General features: G+C 42.4%; 1 protein-coding gene and 1 long non-coding RNA gene across 5 annotated transcripts in view; both read left to right on the top strand.

Annotated features, from left to right (window-relative positions):
* Positions 1-702, top strand: LOC126401025 (uncharacterized). Its single transcript, XR_007571038.1, has 3 exons — positions 1-75; positions 202-241; positions 337-702. It is a non-coding gene; the product is annotated as an uncharacterized LOC126401025 (long non-coding RNA).
* Positions 703-5,126: 4,424 nt separating this feature from the next.
* Positions 5,127-18,351, top strand: part of mideasb (mitotic deacetylase associated SANT domain protein b) — a 38,354-nt gene continuing 25,129 nt past the window's right edge. Inside the window, exons 1-4 of one of the 4 annotated variants that reach the window (XM_050061458.1) lie at positions 5,127-5,457; positions 12,764-14,536; positions 16,248-16,520; positions 17,868-18,207. In XM_050061458.1, the coding sequence (XP_049917415.1) occupies positions 13,001-14,536; positions 16,248-16,520; positions 17,868-18,207 (2,149 nt within the window). In that variant the 5' untranslated portion in view covers positions 5,127-5,457; positions 12,764-13,000. The other 3 variants (XM_050061459.1, XM_050061457.1, XM_050061460.1) reach the window with 3 other exon arrangements.

The following is an 18,351-nucleotide window of genomic DNA, read 5'->3' as shown; positions in this document are numbered from 1 at the left end:
GCACTTAGCTACATGGACAAAATAGACCCTTCCCTCTATGAGCTCAGCCAGGGAGTTAGATCAGGCCACGTCAAGGTAAGGAGGAAATGGTGACGACGTGTGGTCGACTGTGTGTGTGTGTCTGTGTTTGTTTGCAGAATGAACGCCTCTCCTCCGTCTGTCTGTTCACATCATTTAGTTGATTTTGCTTTCACTCTGCAGGTGCTGGAAACTGTAGTGAACGGCATTGAAAAGATGGGAGGTATGTGGGTGTTAATTCCTCCATTTTGTTTCTTTATTGTGTGACTTTTCTATTAACTTGGCAGAAGTTGAATGATTCTTTTCATTTTCTTGCAGATGCATTTTGCTCTATGATGAAAGGCGGCAACGTCGGCAAGCAAGTTGTAAAGATATCAGAGTGAAGAGAATCACTGGAGCTGCTCTCACCAGACAGAGGCCTCGGGGAATTAACCTACAGCTGCCTGCCTGTATACGAGCTCCGTCACTGTTATGTACACTAACTTATTGAACTCTGGGGAAAATATTGCATCAGTTAGCTGATGCCTGTTGATGAACCACAAGTGGAAAGTCACATGATGTTCTGTGAAACTGTGTCCTTTAGAAGAATAAAATGAAATGTAAAATGTGTTTGAAAGTCCAATACGTCTTGAATTTTAATTCTTTTTGATATTTCTGGAAATTGGTGCAGCAGTTTAATAAACATAGAATATTACAGTTCTGCCTCGTGATATTAACTGACTTATAAATTGTAACAGAGCGTCATGGTTTTAAAGTCTTTCAGTGTAGAAAAGAGGAATTTGATGGACCCTCTATTCCACCGTTAAATGATAATGATTAATATTGCCAGTAAAATATGAAACGCTTGGTAGTGCAACAATGGTTGAACCAGGTGAGAGAACTCAAACATGACTCTGGAGACAGTTTAGGTAAAGTAAAAGCCTTTACTGGTCAAAAGGTAGGTTTGGTACACAGAAGCGCAATTAGTAAGGGCAAACAAGTCCAATGGGGATGAAGCAGAGGTTGAGTCAATCAACAGGCTGACTTCAAAACAACAAGAAAAGGACACTGGGAAACAAAAGGCTGGAAGACTAGACACACAAGGAGCTGAGACAAACTGGCACTGAGAGAAAACAAAACACACTAAATACTGTGGTGAGGGGAAGGATAACGAGACACAGGTGAGGCTAATGAGGGCGGGACAGACAATCAGACACAGGTGAGGAGGGAAAACACACAGGGGCAGGAAGTGAAGTGTGAGTTTCAAAGTAAATCAGGAAACAGCATCAATGAATTAAATAAAAAACATAACCTAAGAAACTTTAACTTCAGGTAGCCCATTAGAATAATACCATCAGTTGTCTTTCCAGTCCACTAGATACATACTGCTGCAGTAAAAATGACTGAGTGATGAACAGACGGAAACTTTATCTTATTAGACACAACAGATGCTGACATAGTTTTCCTTTGGGGAACATAATTTTGCAGTCCAAAAAAAAAATGTTAATCAATCGCAGTATATATTGTAATATATACTACTGCAATACACAGCATATCACAACACCTTGAAAACCTCAATAATATTGTATAATGGCTGAGATAATCATCTCATTATGTCCAAAAAAGAAAAGAAAAAGCAGAATTTTTTAAAATAAAAAAACTTCTTAGAATTCTGGGATAATGATCTTGTTGATTCTGAAAATCAAAAGCAGTTTTTTTTTTTCATTAAAACTTTTTTTCAGAATACTGAGATAATCTTGTCATTTTTAATTTTATTTAATTTTATTCAATTCAATTTAACTTGAATTAATTTAATTTAATCTAATTTGATTTAATTAATTTTTAACTTAATTTAATTTAGTCTAATTTAATTTAAATTTATTTTATTTCATTATTATTTATTTTTGCATAAAATCTTTTAGAGTTCTGAGATAATAATCTCGTTAATTCAGAAAAACAGAAGCGTCATTTTTTGTCATGAAAACTTCACAGAATTTTTATATCACAAGTTTTCCCATAATTTTTTAGAGATAATTTCATTAATTCATAAAACAGGACCATTTTTTCCTCTCTTGTGCTCCATATTCTTGTTCACTCCCTTCTGTAACCTCCTGTGACAATGATGTGAACACAAACTCAAACATACATGACTTACTGTAATGAACATTTTATTCCACAGCACTATAAACCATTAATAAAATAAAGTTATGGTTGGCTCTAATTTCAGTTGTCACGAGAAAAATATGTGGCAGGTGTAAAATCATCATCTTTTCATTCATATACTCGCAGGAGGGGATGCAGAGACAGTGAGCATTAAAAACCTATTAAAACTATCTCATCAAAGTATGGTTTTGGTGCTTTTTCTGCAAATATAATAATAATCATTTAAAAAAAGAAACAGCTCCATGCATAATTTGGAGGGTGGAAGTGAAACGCAACACAACAGCGCCTCCTTGTGGACAGATTACAGATCTTATAAGAGGTACTGAGCATCATTAGAGAATAACTCTCCAATAACAAAGTCTATAAATGTTTAATATCTGTCTGTATGCAGGAATTATACATTTGGTGGTGCTCCCATACAAAAAGACTTGTCTATGCAGAGAGGAGAGAAGAGCTTATTAAACCACTGTCAGCAGGAGAGCACATAATTCAGTTTCCTCAGTGTCTCGCAGATGCTCTAATATTAAACTGTCTTATCACAGCACTGAGAACTGATCTGCACTCACACTGGGGATGGTTTAAAAACATACTGGGATCTCTGTTAGAACATTGCTGCTATTAAAAGACTTGATAAATGTGGTCTTCACCCTATTTTTATTTTATTTAGATCAGTTTGTTCTTGTGGAATCCAGGTACCTGCTGTTACTGAGTGGAAAGGACTGAATTAGACACAGTTTACTATGGAAGGTTCTTAAAATCATAACTTAGTAATTGAAAATGATGAGAAATTTCTTAAAAATAATGACTCAGCATTTCCAGATGATGACTTAGTACCTCAGAATACTGAGAAGCTTTCTCAAGAAAATGACTTGCAGTAAAAAAAGGCTTAGTAGACTATCTTTTCTTGTTATGAAGTCAATATTTCGAGAAAGCTTCTCATTATTTTGAGATATTAAGTCGTATTTTTTGTGTTGATGGATGAGCTGGATTAATAAAATAGGTTTCTGATTTGCTGTAGCTGCCCAATGGATCAACAGACATGACAGTAAACCCCAGAACACTGGGAAGATACTGTTGAACTTTCATACTTAAATTTAAAACTGGGCAACCAGTTCACTTAAAGGATGGAAAAGATATATATATATTTTTTTACAATCAATCCTGTAATTGGAAAAATTCCATATTCACAAAAAGAGATGGGCGCAATTCAAACCTGATTTTGGACTTTTCTATCAAGAACCACAACAACATAGCACCACAATAAGAGGATTTCTGATTTCTGAATTTCATATGAACCATGTATGATGGCAATGACGATGTACCTTTGTTTTGTTTTTTTAATAAATGAAAAAATACCTGAAGTAACTGAATAAATACCTCACATTAGCATTTAGGGCATTTTTTAAAAAAGAGTCAGATTATTATCTAACGTTAAAGTATGGTGTCTCCAGCTAACTGTTTCATTAGTGATGTTGTGTGTTCAGCGCAGAGCGAGAGGGTTCCCTGTCACCAACTTCCGTCTTCGCTTGAATCCCGTTAGACAGTTGGAATGATCTTCTTTAGCTCTGAGTCAGTTAGCGTCACATATTTGATTCTGTAACTATTTTATACACATATTTGATGAAACAGTTCGCTAGAGACAGTGCCGTGTAGCACTCACGGTCGACATATCTTTAAATTATTTTTTAACATTTAGCAGGGACCTGTTGCATTTAGCGCATGCGCAATATGACATCTGTCAAGTTAATGTGTTATTGTTAGCTCATAATCTGACACTTTCTAAAAACGGATGCGAGGTATTGATATATATTTATTTATTAGGCTGTTTGTATATTATTATAATTTTTTTATTTTACTTTTTTCTTAATTTAAGAAAGAAAGGTACATTAACATATTGTACACACAAAACTGTCCATACAAGAGGTACTTATATATACATACAGAGAGAAAACTACATTAATGAATAAAAAATTGATTTATTTAAATAAATAAAAAACAAAAAAGCAGTTTGGAGTACACCCATCTCTTTTAGTGAATATGGAATTTGCCCACTAAAATAATTAATAGTACAAAAAATAGTAATATTCTTTCCCCACCTCATCACTTACAAAACACATAGAAATGTCTTTATCAATCATTGCTAATTGTTTGCCCAAGTTTAGAATGAGGTATTTATATGCGAGGATTGGGATAGGGATTGTTCTTTTCTTATCTGAGGAGGGGAGGGGGTGGCTGGGATGTGACTTTTTTTTGTTTATTTGTTTGTTTTTAAATTGAAATTAAAAGGCAGAAATGCCCCAAAAAAATATCTTTTAAAAAAAATAAAAATTTTGACCCGCTCTGGAGCTCCAAATATTTTTCCTTGAGCCTCAATGAGTGAGTGGCGGAAAATGCATGACCCTCCCTCCACCATAAATGAATTATTAGATTTTTTTTAAAACCTATCCTTTAACATTTGAAAGTTGAAGGTTTTATGCAAGGAATTTACTTTTGGCCAAATTTGAAATGAGACATAGAATAAAGTGATTTTGATGAGATAGATCAGATATATATATTTTTTTTGATAGAGGCGTTCGTCACACACGATGTCCAGGAACCGATGGAAATTTGAAAATCCAACTATAATTTCTGTTTTCACAGTTTCTAACTATAATAAATGCTGTAATTTTGTCGCAATTTTTTTAAGGAAAATGCGCAACTTTAAAAAAAAATTAACTATTTAAATTTCTATGTTCTTCCCCTAAAGCCAAAATTAAAAAAAACAAACAAAACATAAACAGTCCCTACCCAGTGCTTAAAAAGTTACTTGACATTCCTCCCCTAATAAGTAACCAACAGTCCCTTGTCTCTCCAGTGTTCCGGTGTAGCGGAGGATTACTATCTTGTCTGATAGTTGGTCTTTTCAGAGGTGCCGTTGGGCCGTTAAGGCAGCTACAACAAATCAGAAACGGTACGCGCCCTTCAAAGGCTGCTTTATTAGTCCAGCTCATCAACACTGCAGCATTTAAACTACATTTATCAGTTAATTTAATACATTTGTATCGATGCTGTTAATGCAGTCCACCCGTCTCTCCTCAGACTAACCGCGGGTAGGTCCCACAGACAGGCTGCTAGCTTAAAGTGCTGTCAAACTGGGAAGTGACGCTGTGTGGAGGAATCTGAAAAAATAAAAAGTTTGCGGTGTTTCCATAGTGAGTCGCTGCCGTTACATTAGCTCACCGTCAACTGTAGCTGCAGCAGGACATCGACAGGACAGGGACATGAAGGCGTGTGTGACATGGAGGGACAGAGTTTAATGTAAGTACTGAGAGGCTTTATGCATGTAGCGCTATGCTAGGTGTTTATGGTGGTTTACATTGATGTGTGGGTGAAGGACAGTTAGCTCGTGCTAGCTTCACCTGACCTGATGGACCTGATTCACCCTCCACACACACACACACACACACACACACACACACACACACACACACACACACACACACACAGGGAGAAAGTTCCAGAGGACAGACATTATTTATAGTTCATCACCTGAACTAAAGTTTGTGTTATGGGTCCCTGTTTTTTGCTGAGTCATCAACACCATCAGCACAGTTTACAGTGATATGCTAAGATTGATTATATCAATTTTAAAAACCATTATCAGTGTAGGTCAAGGGTTATTTTACTGCTAGTCAATAGGAACTCAAACTTTTTGTGGGGGCATATTCAAAAACTGACAAAAACAATTGGGGAGATAAATCTGTGGCTGCAGCTATTGACTCATCATCAATTAATTTGCCAATTCATTTATCAATCAAAAGTTTGGATTAGAGCTGAAATGGAGAAAATCAAATATCACGATTTTTTGTTTTAACCAAAAACCTTGATATTTGACAATTTTGTTTACTAAAGGTGCTTTTTCAACATATTTAAACTGAATTTTTTTTTGGATAAATCACCATATTGTGGACATAATGACAACCTGGGTGAAGACAAATATTAAAACAGCTAGCTAAGTTTTAAAAAAAATTGCTAGGGCTGTTAAATAATAAATGTTTTCATTGCGATTAATCGCTGACTCCAGTTCAGTTCAATTTATTTTCATTCAAACATGTTAAAAAATGAGGGAACATAATTCGTCACCCAGGTCCAACAGCGTACAGAAATAACATTTAAAATAGACCTATAATAAATATTTAAATAACCTAAAAGCCTATAATAAATATAACACATAGTTAAAAAAAAACCAAGCAGCATGTTAAAGTGTGTAATAATGCATCAATAGCTGCACACAGTCGCAGCAATATAAATAGTTAATGGCGATTAATCACAATTTAATTGCATTTATGTTGCATTTTAAAATAGTTTTAAGTCCATATTAATAAGGTTAAGAAATTCTTACCAGTGTCCCCAACTGGTGGGTTGCAGCCCAAAACTGGGTCACGGGTCCATTCTGAATGGACCGCAGTTGGCGCTCAAATGTGTCAAGTTTGTAAAAAACACACTTTGTTTTGAAGTACAGTGAATTTCCAGCACAGAGCTTTTATTATTTCTAAAGTGCTGTTTCCTGCTGTAGAGTGAGTGACTAATGGACAGCTACTTAACAGAGACAGCAAACTAGCTCAATGACATGGCCAAACATAAGCATGATGCTGAATATATTACACTGTGTGGACCTTGAATTAATGACTAAGGAGTAATCGGGACCCCATGGCTGGACCAGTTGGGAACCATTGATCTAATGAATGCAAGGAAGTTCACTTTGCACATTGCAGAAGTTCCAGTTTTCTCTGATTCATACAGGTCCCTCAATACGTGACACTATATTTCCTGTGATGTAAGACATATGACTGGTCACAACATGACAACCTGAAGATGTCCCTTTGACCTGAGTCTTCTGCAATGTTGACTGGTCTGCAGTCATTGCCGCCCCTTTAGCAAGCGCTGTAGTTAACTTCTTCGATTTATTTTCATCCACAGGTGTGTGGCGATTTAAACACTGCAAAATAATTCTTTCCTGGCTTTGTTGATGTGATTGGCGCTAAAATCAGTCTGAGTAGATGCTTAGCTCACAGGTGCTAGCTTAAACTCAAAGTGCTTTGGTGACATTTAATTTTGTTTGACATAAGGTGCGTATTACTTTTGACTTGTCAGCTGAGCCTTATGGGATATTTTTAAAGTAAAATGGGCCATTCAAAAGTGCAGTGGTGTTGTTATTTTCTATCACTGCAACAACAGGAAGTAGGAAGCCACTGTGACAGATTGACTACAAGAAAGGGTGCGTTGAAGGGACAAAACAGCAGCATGCAATTAATGCATTTTTTAAAAAAAAGTGTTATGTTGAGACCTTAATCACGTCGCGATTAATGCGTTAATGCTGACAGCCTTAAAAATGACACCACTTAACTGTAATGCAGCCTTTAAAACAAGGACAAGACAACACATAGGATATTACAAAATCCAAACACTAAGACTGTATCTAGACACATATGATATCCGTATAATACAGATATATTATCCAGCCCTAGTTTGGACTGTAAAATGTCAGAAAATAAAGAAAAATATACCTCAAATTATCCTGCAAATTGCTTGTTTGTGTGACCAACAGTTGAAAAGAAACAAATAAATCTACTTTACAATAAAATAAAAAAGAGGAAATCAGCAAATCTTTGCTTTTGGAGCTTCACCCATCTAATATTTAGCATTTGTGCTTGAAAAATATGAATTAGTTGATTACTATCCGTTGTTAAATAGACGTGTCAGTTGACTAAACGATCAATCAGTTTTAGCACAGCTGGTATCAGCTTCAAAAATACCATGCAGCCAAGACAAAAGGTTGTTTACAAACTCACACACACACACACACACGCACTCACTCACACCACAATTCCCAGTGCAATGACAGTGTCATCGGCGTCAGACATGTCAGTCTGACTCGACCGCTCGTCAGCTGCATCTGTGAATGTTTTCAGGCTTTGCACGTTATTTTAAGGGTCAGAGAGAGGAGAGAGGAGAGAGCCAGACTGCAGCCGTGCACAGTCTGACTGCCACATGCCTGGTCATGTCCAGTCAGTGTAGTGATACTGCAACAACTCCCGACGTCTTCCCACTGTAGTAGCTCTGTTTTCACAGCAGATATTTTGCCTCGTCATTGTAGGAAAGGCACAAGCGTCACTGATTACAGTAACAATGGTCTGGTTTCAGTCAGGTGTCCCGGTAAGCCGTGGCAGAGTGACAATACCCTGACACTGAAACAGCTAAATGGAACTCAGCCATCGCTCATTAAATAAATTAACAATATTCATTATTTTTCGTTTGATTGACGACTTTATTAATCAGCACATTGTGTCAGAGCACGCTTCATACACATGGTTGCTGCCTCGCGGTGATCTGGGTCACTTATTTTATTTGTTTGACATTACATCACTGAGTAGTCTACAGATCGCCTTGCAACATTCGGAGCCTGGTTAATATTCACCAGGTATTATTTCATCCTGAGACTCATATAAACTCAAGCCGAGGCCAGCTGAACACTAAGATAGCTTGTAACTAGCATAAGTGAGACTTTACGAACTTGTAATTTAACTATATCTTGTATTTTGATAATCTAAACAGCATTTTTCAAGCAAAAATGTGAGATGGGTTTGTTGGTTTTCTCAGTTTTGATTATTTTAAGTTGAATATTGTTGAATTATAAGGGTATTGGTTGAAAAATTAGACATTTTGATGGACATTTTTTCCTGTTTTCTGAGACTTTAGAGACCAAATGATAAATTGAGAAAATAATAAGGCAAGAAATTAACTGATAATGAAAATAAATGTTTGTTGCAACCACAGTTTATTATTTGTGTTTTCTTGCCCCACTTGCCCAGCATTTTTCAAACATATCAGATTCAAACTCTATTCATTCATTCAATCATAACCGCTTATCCTGTAAGGGGTCACGGAGGGCTGGAGCCTATCCCAGCTGCCATTGTGCGAGAGGCGGGGCACACCCTGGACAGGTCACCAGACTATCACAGGGCTGACACATAGAGACAGACAACCATTCACACTCACATTCACACCTACGGACAATTTAGAGTCACCAGTTAACCTGCATGTCTTTGGACTGTGGGAGGAAGCTGGAGTACCCAGCAGTTGCCAGTAGCAGCAATAGCAGCACAGTGGTACAGTGGTTGGCATTGTTCCTCACAGCAAGAGGGCCTGGTTTGGACCCAGGTGGGGGAGCCCTTCTGTGTGGAGTTTGCATGTTCTCCTTGTGTCAGCGTGGGTTTTCTCGGGGTACTCCAGGTTCCTCCCACAGTCCAAAGACATGCAGGTAAATTGGTGACTCTAAATTGTCCGTAGGTGTGATTGTGAGTGTGAATGGTTGTCTGTCTCTGTGTGTCAGCCCTGTGATAGTTTGGCGACCTGTCCAGGGTGTACCCCGCCTCTAGCCCAATGTCAGCTGGGATAGGCTCCAGACCCCCAGCGACCCCCATTACATGCATTAGAGCCCGTCGTATCTACCTTACGCCACGGGGAGAAACGTAAATGAAAGTAAATGAAACGTCACACAAAGACACACATTTGAGCTATGTTAATGTTGACGGCTACAGAAAATAAATTTCCCAATATGTTACATTACTTGGAAAGTTATCCACTAAAGATTACGTCACAATTTTATTTTACAAAACATAATTCCACGACTTTTACAAAACTTTACATTACACATCACATTAATTTGAAATTCAATGACTCCTATAGGTTTTCCATGACCGTGGGAACCCTAATACTTTCATGTATTTTGGCTGCTAAGACTAAATAAGTAAACATTTTACATCAATTCAGGATCTGCTAATGTGTGAAGAACATGTAGATATATGTCCCTTCTATATTTATTTGGAAAAACTGAAAAAATCTCCAGCAGCTTTGGTATAAACAAACGTGTTTTCATAGTTTGTCTCCCACACACTGGGGCCTTTTTGCAGCTTGCTGTGTCATGTGCACAAACCACACACACACACACACACATTTCCATTGGACTTTCATTAGCAAAAATAATCGTGTGAGTTGGAAAGAAAAAGGGAATGTGTAACCGAGTGTCCTTTCCCCCCTCCATCCCCGCGGTCCTCCCATGTGCGTTGGAATTTCCCGCATGGACTGAGAGGGATCTTGCTCCGTAAATTACAGCGCCTTGCGTGTCAGAGGAAAGCCTTATATGGGCATGGAAGTGGGTGTGGCCAGCGAGCTGGTGGTGGCGGTGGACGGTGGAGGGGGGATCACAAGACAAGCAGAGACACGGAGAGAGTCGATGTACAGCAGAAAGGCCGCATTGCCACTGTGAGTTTTGTTTGTGCAATCCTCGTGCAATAATGTGCAACAGACAGCGGCGGGAGTGCGCCCGCGTTTCTGCACAGTAGAGCTCCGCTTCCGACTCTGTTTACGCATCGACCCCCGTTTCCTCTTGACTTTAGGAGGAGGAGGAGGAGGAGGAAGGGGGGTTAGGGGAAAAAGTACCAGTGAGTGAGGTCAGCAGCATAGCATGAGTCAACCTTGGGGATGTATGCAGTCATCATCGCAGGTCTGTATTGTGCGGGCCCTGCTGCTGCCGCCGCCGCTGCTGGACGCACAGAGCTGCCAGTGTGCGATCCTGCGGGGCTGAGCTGCGTCTAGTAGCAGCTTTCATGACAAACACAGTAAGTATCGGGGACAGACAGGGCTGGAGCCGCGGTGTCGATGACTGTGGCGTTGTTGTTGTGGTCGCCTGTGCGTGTTGTTGTCGCCACAGCTCGCCTGACAAAGTTTTGTTTACGTCGACGGAGCGTCCGCGCGGGGCTCATGGAGGATGTTTTTCCATCATGTCTCAATCAAAGCGGATTGACTGCACGGACATGTGACGTATCAACGTGGTTGACAAGTTCGATCCGCCGTGTTTGTTTGGTCGCCACACTTTTATCATGCAGGCTGCATTGTTGGCTCGGGTGGTTGCAGCGAGACACGGCATTAGTGACTGGATAATCCGTGTTCTGCAACAAAGGGTTTCTCGTAAATAGCGCTGAGCTGGCTGGCCACAGAAAGTGATGTGGAGAGGGAGGAAGAGGGGGGGCATGAGGAAGAGTCATCTCGTGGAAGGACTCAGCATGTTTTTCCTCTTATATTCTGCTTTATTTGTCGTCTCTTGCACGCTTGCAGGCCCGGCCCAGCATGCTGCGAGCTGTGCCACACGATCTGATTTAAATTAGGCAACAGCGATGGATTAGGGCGGCTAACGGTGCTTGACATGTATTTTAAGCCAATTTAACGTGTTACTTTGTTTATTGGGCTCACAGGCTTGTGTAAGGTTGCACTTGGCGATGCGTCACGATGATCCCTCACCTCGGATGGTTTAACGCACAGCACGGTGGCTCAGTTTTTGCTCATCTTGCAAAAGGACATTTTTATTTATTTATGTGCAACCTTTTTTTCCCACACAGAATGTTTCATAGGATTTGACAACATTGCAAAGTGCATGTGGCATTTGTTGGTGCACACACTCACTAGCATTCAGCTTCCTCTGTCAGTGGTGCCCCAGAGCCAGTGCAAGATCTGAACAGCTGCAGCCGGCTATTTTAAGAAGCATGCGTTTTACTAGGCCACCAGAGTAAAGGGTGACAATTATCAGTCACTTCCTAGGTTGTCAGAGATGCATGTTGGGAAGATTCTGGTATTAATCTGTAATCAGCACTTGCAACTTGCAGATTGAAGATATTTTTTCCTGTTTATGTGTTGCACAAGAGTGACACCATTTTTTATCTCACCCAGATGGAGCAAGGATTGAATTTTTTTTAACAGAAACAGTCGGGATCTGTGTGCATCTCAAAACTTGGCAGGCTGCACCGTGTCAAAAATCTGCTCCAAAACCTTGCCATCAGATAATATTTTATTTGATTATCACCACAGGTTACCATGGCAATTGTCAAGATCCCCCCTACAAGCTATCGAAGCCTGCGAGGCCGTTTTGACTTTATCCCCTCATGCGGAGATGGTTTCATCGTGACTCATGCATGCTCACTTTCAGTTGCCCTTCCTTTTTGAGTGTGCAGCCACGGTTCAAAGGGCACGGGTTCCCTTTTTTTTTCACCTCTGATGAGTCACTCGGTTGTAAAAAGAGGTTTCTATCACATTCAACACGCCGGCTGTTCTGTAGTTTGGCGGGAAAGGGTGCCTCTGTTTCAGGTCAGTTGAGCCAAGAGGGGTTGTTATGTCAAGTTGTGGGCTTAATTTTTTTTTGCATGTCCTCCTGCGGTGATGTCGTGGCTCGTTATTAAACGTGGTGCAGTAATATCTTGTAATGACATTTCCAGGAACTATTGATTTAGAGAACCTTCCAATAATATATGCAGGTCTGGTATACGTGTCCGCCTGCATGCAGGACCTTATCCCTGTGTCATGTGAGCTTAGCGAATAATGACACAGTTTAGACCCACTCCTCCCCTCCTCTATTCTCACACCCGATACCTTTCAGTGGAGGGCTATTGTTGAAAAAGCAAACAGCAGGTTTTTACATCGCTGAGGCGGGGATGATAATGAGACCCCCCTGTGGGGACCCCTTTAGTCTGATGGCTCAATGCTTGACCTCTCTGTCATTTTCTCTATACAGGGTGTTGCCCATGAATGAAAAAACCACACAGACTTCAGATCTGCTCACCCCAGGCTGGCGACCTCTGAGGGGGTCACGAAGGACTTCAGAAGAGAAGAGGAGATCATCTTGCTTGACCTTTCTGCAGCTCAGGCTGAAGTCAGTGTAGTTTTGCAGCTTTATTTCACTGATTATTGGATTCCAGTGGAGCATCGATAGCTTGTCTGGTTGAGAATACCCACCTGGCTCGGCTTATTCATGCCCGTCATGAGCGTACCAGCCCAGCAAAAAGCCAGCGCCAAAAGAACAGGCAAACGCATCACTTTTTTCAACGAACAAAGCATAGCAATGAAAGAGGGTTCTCAGCACCCTGAGGGGTCCTACTACGTCCCCGGTGGCAACGCCTCAGACCCCGGACAGAGCGAGGCTGCAAGTACCGTGACCTCCAATCCGGAGGCCCCTCACATGTACCTCAACTCTGTCATCTTCAGCCCGGATAAAGGTGACCAGAGCAGAGGTCACTATCAGCAGACTGTGCCTATGAAATGGGCTCACCAGGAGCCCAGTCAGCAGCAGCCATCTCTGTCCCAGCAGCAGAGAGCTGCCACGTGGAATACCATGGCTAACTGGGGACAAAACTTTGCTAATTACATTGGTGGGGTAACAGACTCAAGGACTCAGAATGCATTTGTGAAGATGCATGAGGCTGCAGGCTTACAGCCACATCAGCAGCCCCCTAACAGAGGTGCAGACAAGCAGCCAATGGGGCCTGCTGTGGAAGCGTACAGGGATGCTGTTAAGGCTCGGGGGCTGGATTGGGACCAGCAGCAGCAGTCCCAGTCCTTCCAGGAGACCTTGAAACCTGGGGCGTTGAACACCCAGCAGCACAGCACTTCCCACCCAGGAGGGAGCTCCGTCTTGCAGCCGTTCCAGTTGGCCTTTGGTCAGCCAAAGCAGCACCTGCCAGCGTACTACCAGGCCTTTCAAGGCAACAGAACAACCCTACCCAACCCGCCCAACTACTCGACACAAGCGAAACCCCCACACCAGTTGCAGCAGCTGCAGAAGCAAGAGCAAATACAACGGCAGCAGCAACAGCAACAGCAACAACAACATCACATAATCCAGCAGCAAATTCAGCAGCAGCATCATCAACAAATGCAGCAGCAACAAATCATTCAGCATCAACAGCACGTACAGCAACAGCTTCAGCAGCAGCAACAAATACAGCACGAGCAGCAGCAACAAAAGATACAGCAGCAGCAGCTCCAAATTCAGCAGCAAATGCAACATCAGCAGTTGCAACAACAAAACCCTCATGTGCTTGACTATTACCCCGGCGCACAAAATGCACACCCTCACCCGCATCCACAGCCTGTGGTGGTACACTCCCAGGAGTCCTCTGCTCCAGCTCCCCCAAAGATCCAGGAACCAATTATCCAAGACATCACCCCAGAACCCCAGCAGCCTTCAGATCCGCTGCCACCCACTCTCCAGGCCGAGCCCCTGTCCCAGTCACAACCCCAGTCGCAATCCCAGACACAGCTCCGCAGATCAAGACGGCTCTCGAAGGAAGGTGGGGCGCCATCCGACAACCCGTTTCTCACCGTGTCTTCGGAGCAGGCTGCCCCGGGGCCGCAGGGCTCCCAGAACGGGGCCCGTGACATCCAGGCAGCCCCGACAGGCGTCATCCAGAGTACGCGGAGGAAACGCAGGGTGTCCCAGGAGGTCAACCTGGAGACTCTTGCTCAGAAGGCCTCGGAAATGGAGTCTCTGCCATCACATGTTGTAAAGGTAAGTGACCAGTTTGAATCTCAAACTATCAAAATGTTCGATCATTCTTTCTTTGTACTATTTTGTATCCTCTTCTGTCTTCCTCGTTCTTTTGTTCACTCATGTGTTCCTCAGCTGTTTCCTCTCCAGCTAAATAACCTTTAGCAGAGAAGGACTGAGTGTTCCTCTGAATCCGGATGATTGCGTATTAGTTTATATCTAAACTCGTTGCTGCAAGCTGAAAGACTTAAATTGTGAATATCTCGGTGAGAGCTAAAAATCTATTTCTCCAGTGTTATCTCAGGGTATAATTGCAGTGGGACTGCAGCTCCCTGAACAAGAGCAGGAACTGGAACAAACGGCCTAAAGTAACTGCCAGGAAAACTGTGCCAAAATTTGTGTTGTTTGTGATTAACGTGTTGCTGGAAGAGATGCTGAGTGTAATCAACGCCCAGCGAAGTTTACACCACAGAACTGGGCTGCTCAGCTCTGCCTTGTGCGGAGAATCTGTAGCTAAAACAAAGACGTCGCATTGTGAATAGTGTCACAAGGTAAATATATACTTCACAAATATGTGCTTTTCAGCTCTGAGTGGTCGAATCAGTGAACAGATCTGATGAAATACCTTGGCTGAAAGTCTCGATTGTGCAACAAGTTCTTGTTGCCAAACAGCACTGAGTCAGTATGTCTGTAGTTCAGCATGGCTGTGCCCTGGATTCGCCTCACGGCTTGCTGATCATACAGACAGTGTGTTTGGTTACATGCCTGCACACCTCCCCCCATCCCATCAAAGGAGAGAAACTCCAGCCTGGCCTGGAGTGCCCTCCCCCATCCATACAGGGAGGGGTGCAGGGTTGCCCTGCCTGCAATGCTCAGCAGAATATCTCTCCACCGCTCTGGTGTAGGGGCTGGAGTTTTCCACCAGCAACAACGAGCACAGATCCAGCGCAGCCACACTGCTGCATGCCTCCCTGCCCACGAGGATGCAGTGTGCAGTGACAGCATGCATCTGTCTTCGATGATGTGGTGGTTTAGAGGGCTTTGAAGTTGCTCCAGAAGTTGCTCTAAAGCACACAGGCTGCTCATGCCCACTCATTATGGTTTCTCAAAGAATAAAATGAGGAGAATGCTTCGAGGACTGTTCCTTTGACCTGTATCTATGGTCTGTCACTGAAGTGCTGCACCTAACAGTACTACATCAAGGTGCTTGTTTTGTAAAGCTTTCACTGAAACATCCATTTAAATGCTTATTTGTATAGTGATTGTTTTACTTTGGAGTACACCTCATGCTTGTTTAATGCTGCATTGATCTGTGTGTTAACGCTCCATTTGAGTATTGATATAATTTTCTCTTAGATTTGTGTTTTTGTGTGAAGTGAGGAACAAGGTTTCAGGGCTCCCCATTTACTGTATCGATTATAATTTGGCAGCATGCCCGTGTGAATTAACAGCCACCCAACCACCTGAGTAAAACTGGTTTAAGATTTAGCGATTTGTGGTGTGCTAAGATGAAGCTACAATTACTTACTTAAAGGGACATTTCACCCCAAAGTTTAAAATACATATTTTTCCTCTTACTTGTAGTTCCATTTGTCAATCTAAATTGTTTAGGAGTGAGTTGCCGAGTGTTGAGATGGCAGTGTCTCTTTCCAGAAGTCACGACCCACTTACTACGACCACAACTACTACCAAGTTTTAAGTATTGTAACACCTTGTCTTCCGTCTTGTTCAGGAGCCCCACAGGCCGTGGAGTCCCACTGATTCAGAGGGTCTAAACGCTAAGCGGCATCGAGACGACAGCCTCCTTCCACTCGTCATCCCCGTGTCTGTCCCTGTGCGAAGGCAGGAGCCCTCCTCTCCCGACAGAGATGACGCCACCCTGGCTTCCAGCTGGCCCCCCAGGCCCTCAAACCCCCAGGACCTCGGCAGGGCCGACCACAAGCCCTCGGTCATCGTCACCCGGAGACGCTCACTCAGGAACTCTTTGTCAGAGAGCTCAGAGCAAGTGAGTACTTTTTTTTTTATTTCTTGCTGCTTTTGTTTTTTTGTTCTTGCAGGAGGTGTACTTTGATGCCATTTTTTGATTTGTAAATCTTCATACTTTTGCATTCATCATTTGTTTAATTGTCAGAATTGATTTGGGGAGGTAGTAGGGTGGTGCTTCACTGTCTTCCTCAATCTGTCAAAGCTCCCTTCCCCCCACCGTGCTCCATGTGTCCCCCGACCCCATTTCAGTCCTCCACACTTTCCTCCCTTTCCCTGTTTCATTTGGGGGGTGGATTTAGATTCAGTAAACTGTTTGCCCTGTCCCAGATCAGGCAGATTATCAGGGTTTAACACTGCCATACTGTACATTATGTACCATACAGCTGAGGGTCGGGGTGCCGTGTTCTCTTTTATTCTCAGGATAAATGCAGATAAAGCCAACTGTATGAACATGCACATCTATAAGGGGTGTCAACAGTTAACCATTAACCAGTTAACCACTGAGGATATTTTTGACTGGTTATGCATGCTGGTTGGTTAATTTTGCTACTCTTCAGTTCACTGAACTGCACAACAGCGGGGGAATCGATTTGTTGACCGAAGTATGTCAGACTCTTTTAGCTTGTTAGTGCTGGACCTTTTTCCAGCTGACCTGTTACGTCACAGACCAAACAATCGAGCGTTGTCCAGTTGTACCACCACTTTCTTGAACAGGTCGCCATTCCGTGTTTTCCTCCTATCCGTGTATTTTAAAATAGTCAACTCTTTCAGCTGACACAGCATGAACTGTGTTTCCTCGTCTTTTCAAAAATGCACGGCTCTGGATGTAGCTCTATTAACACTGTTAACAGTGTCAGCATGGCTTATGGTGCTAACATAGTTAACAGTGCTAAAGGGGTTTTGCTGCTTAACATGAAGCTGCTTACTCACTAGTGGTGCACAGTGCAGAGAGGGTCCAGGCTAACCATAGCTAACCAGTGGAGACTTGAGGGTGGGCAGTGAGCTCTAGGTTTCCACGTTAACGCAGCAGCTGGCTGTCAGTCAGCAAAGCCAACAGAAAATAGAATAAAAGGCAGAACATTTGCATCACAAACATTAAAATTTCACCACCTTTAAATGGAAGGTGCTCTGAAATGCGGCGCTGAAGCTCATTGAGTCAATGGAGCACCAGACTAAAAGCAAAATTAACCAGTTAGTTACCAGTTAATGGGTGTCTGCTATTGAAAGCAAAATTAACCAGACAGACATCCCTAATGTCTGATTTTGAATATTTTATTGTGTGTGTCTTTCATGAAATTAAAAATGATGAATCATTGAGCTGCACACTGTAATAAATCCACCTCTTACAATTATTCTTCCTCACCAGAATGGAGGAACCGAAGGAGAGAAGGACGATGACGGCAAAAAGTCTAAACGACGTCCCCGGCCCGAGCCTCTTTTCATCCCGCCACCTAAACCCGGCTTATTCATCGCCCCTCCTGTCTACTCCAGCATCACGCCCTACCAGAGCCACCTACGCTCCCCTGTTCGCCTCGCCGAAAACCCCCTCACCATTCCCCCCTACACGCCTCCGCCAATCCTCAGCCCCGTCCGCGAGGGATCCGGCCTGTACTTCTCCACTTTCCTGTCCTCGGCTGCGGCCAGTGGCCAGGGCCTGCCGCCTCCTGCGACACCCAAGTCTGCAACACGCAGCCTGTTGCGCTCCAGTAAGTAAAAAGACTCCCTGAATTATCCACAGGACGCCTAACCTGCTCTGAACCCTCGGATAATTTCCTATAAACAATCTGATATCAGACTATATGTATGATTTTTACCCACTCTTGAACTGTGTATTAAATTATAACTCTTAT

This window comes from Epinephelus moara, chromosome 14 (genome assembly GCF_006386435.1).
Source record: "Epinephelus moara isolate mb chromosome 14, YSFRI_EMoa_1.0, whole genome shotgun sequence".
NCBI classification, from domain to species: domain Eukaryota; kingdom Metazoa; phylum Chordata; class Actinopteri; order Perciformes; family Serranidae; genus Epinephelus; species Epinephelus moara.
This window is presented reverse-complemented; position numbering and strand designations above follow the sequence as displayed.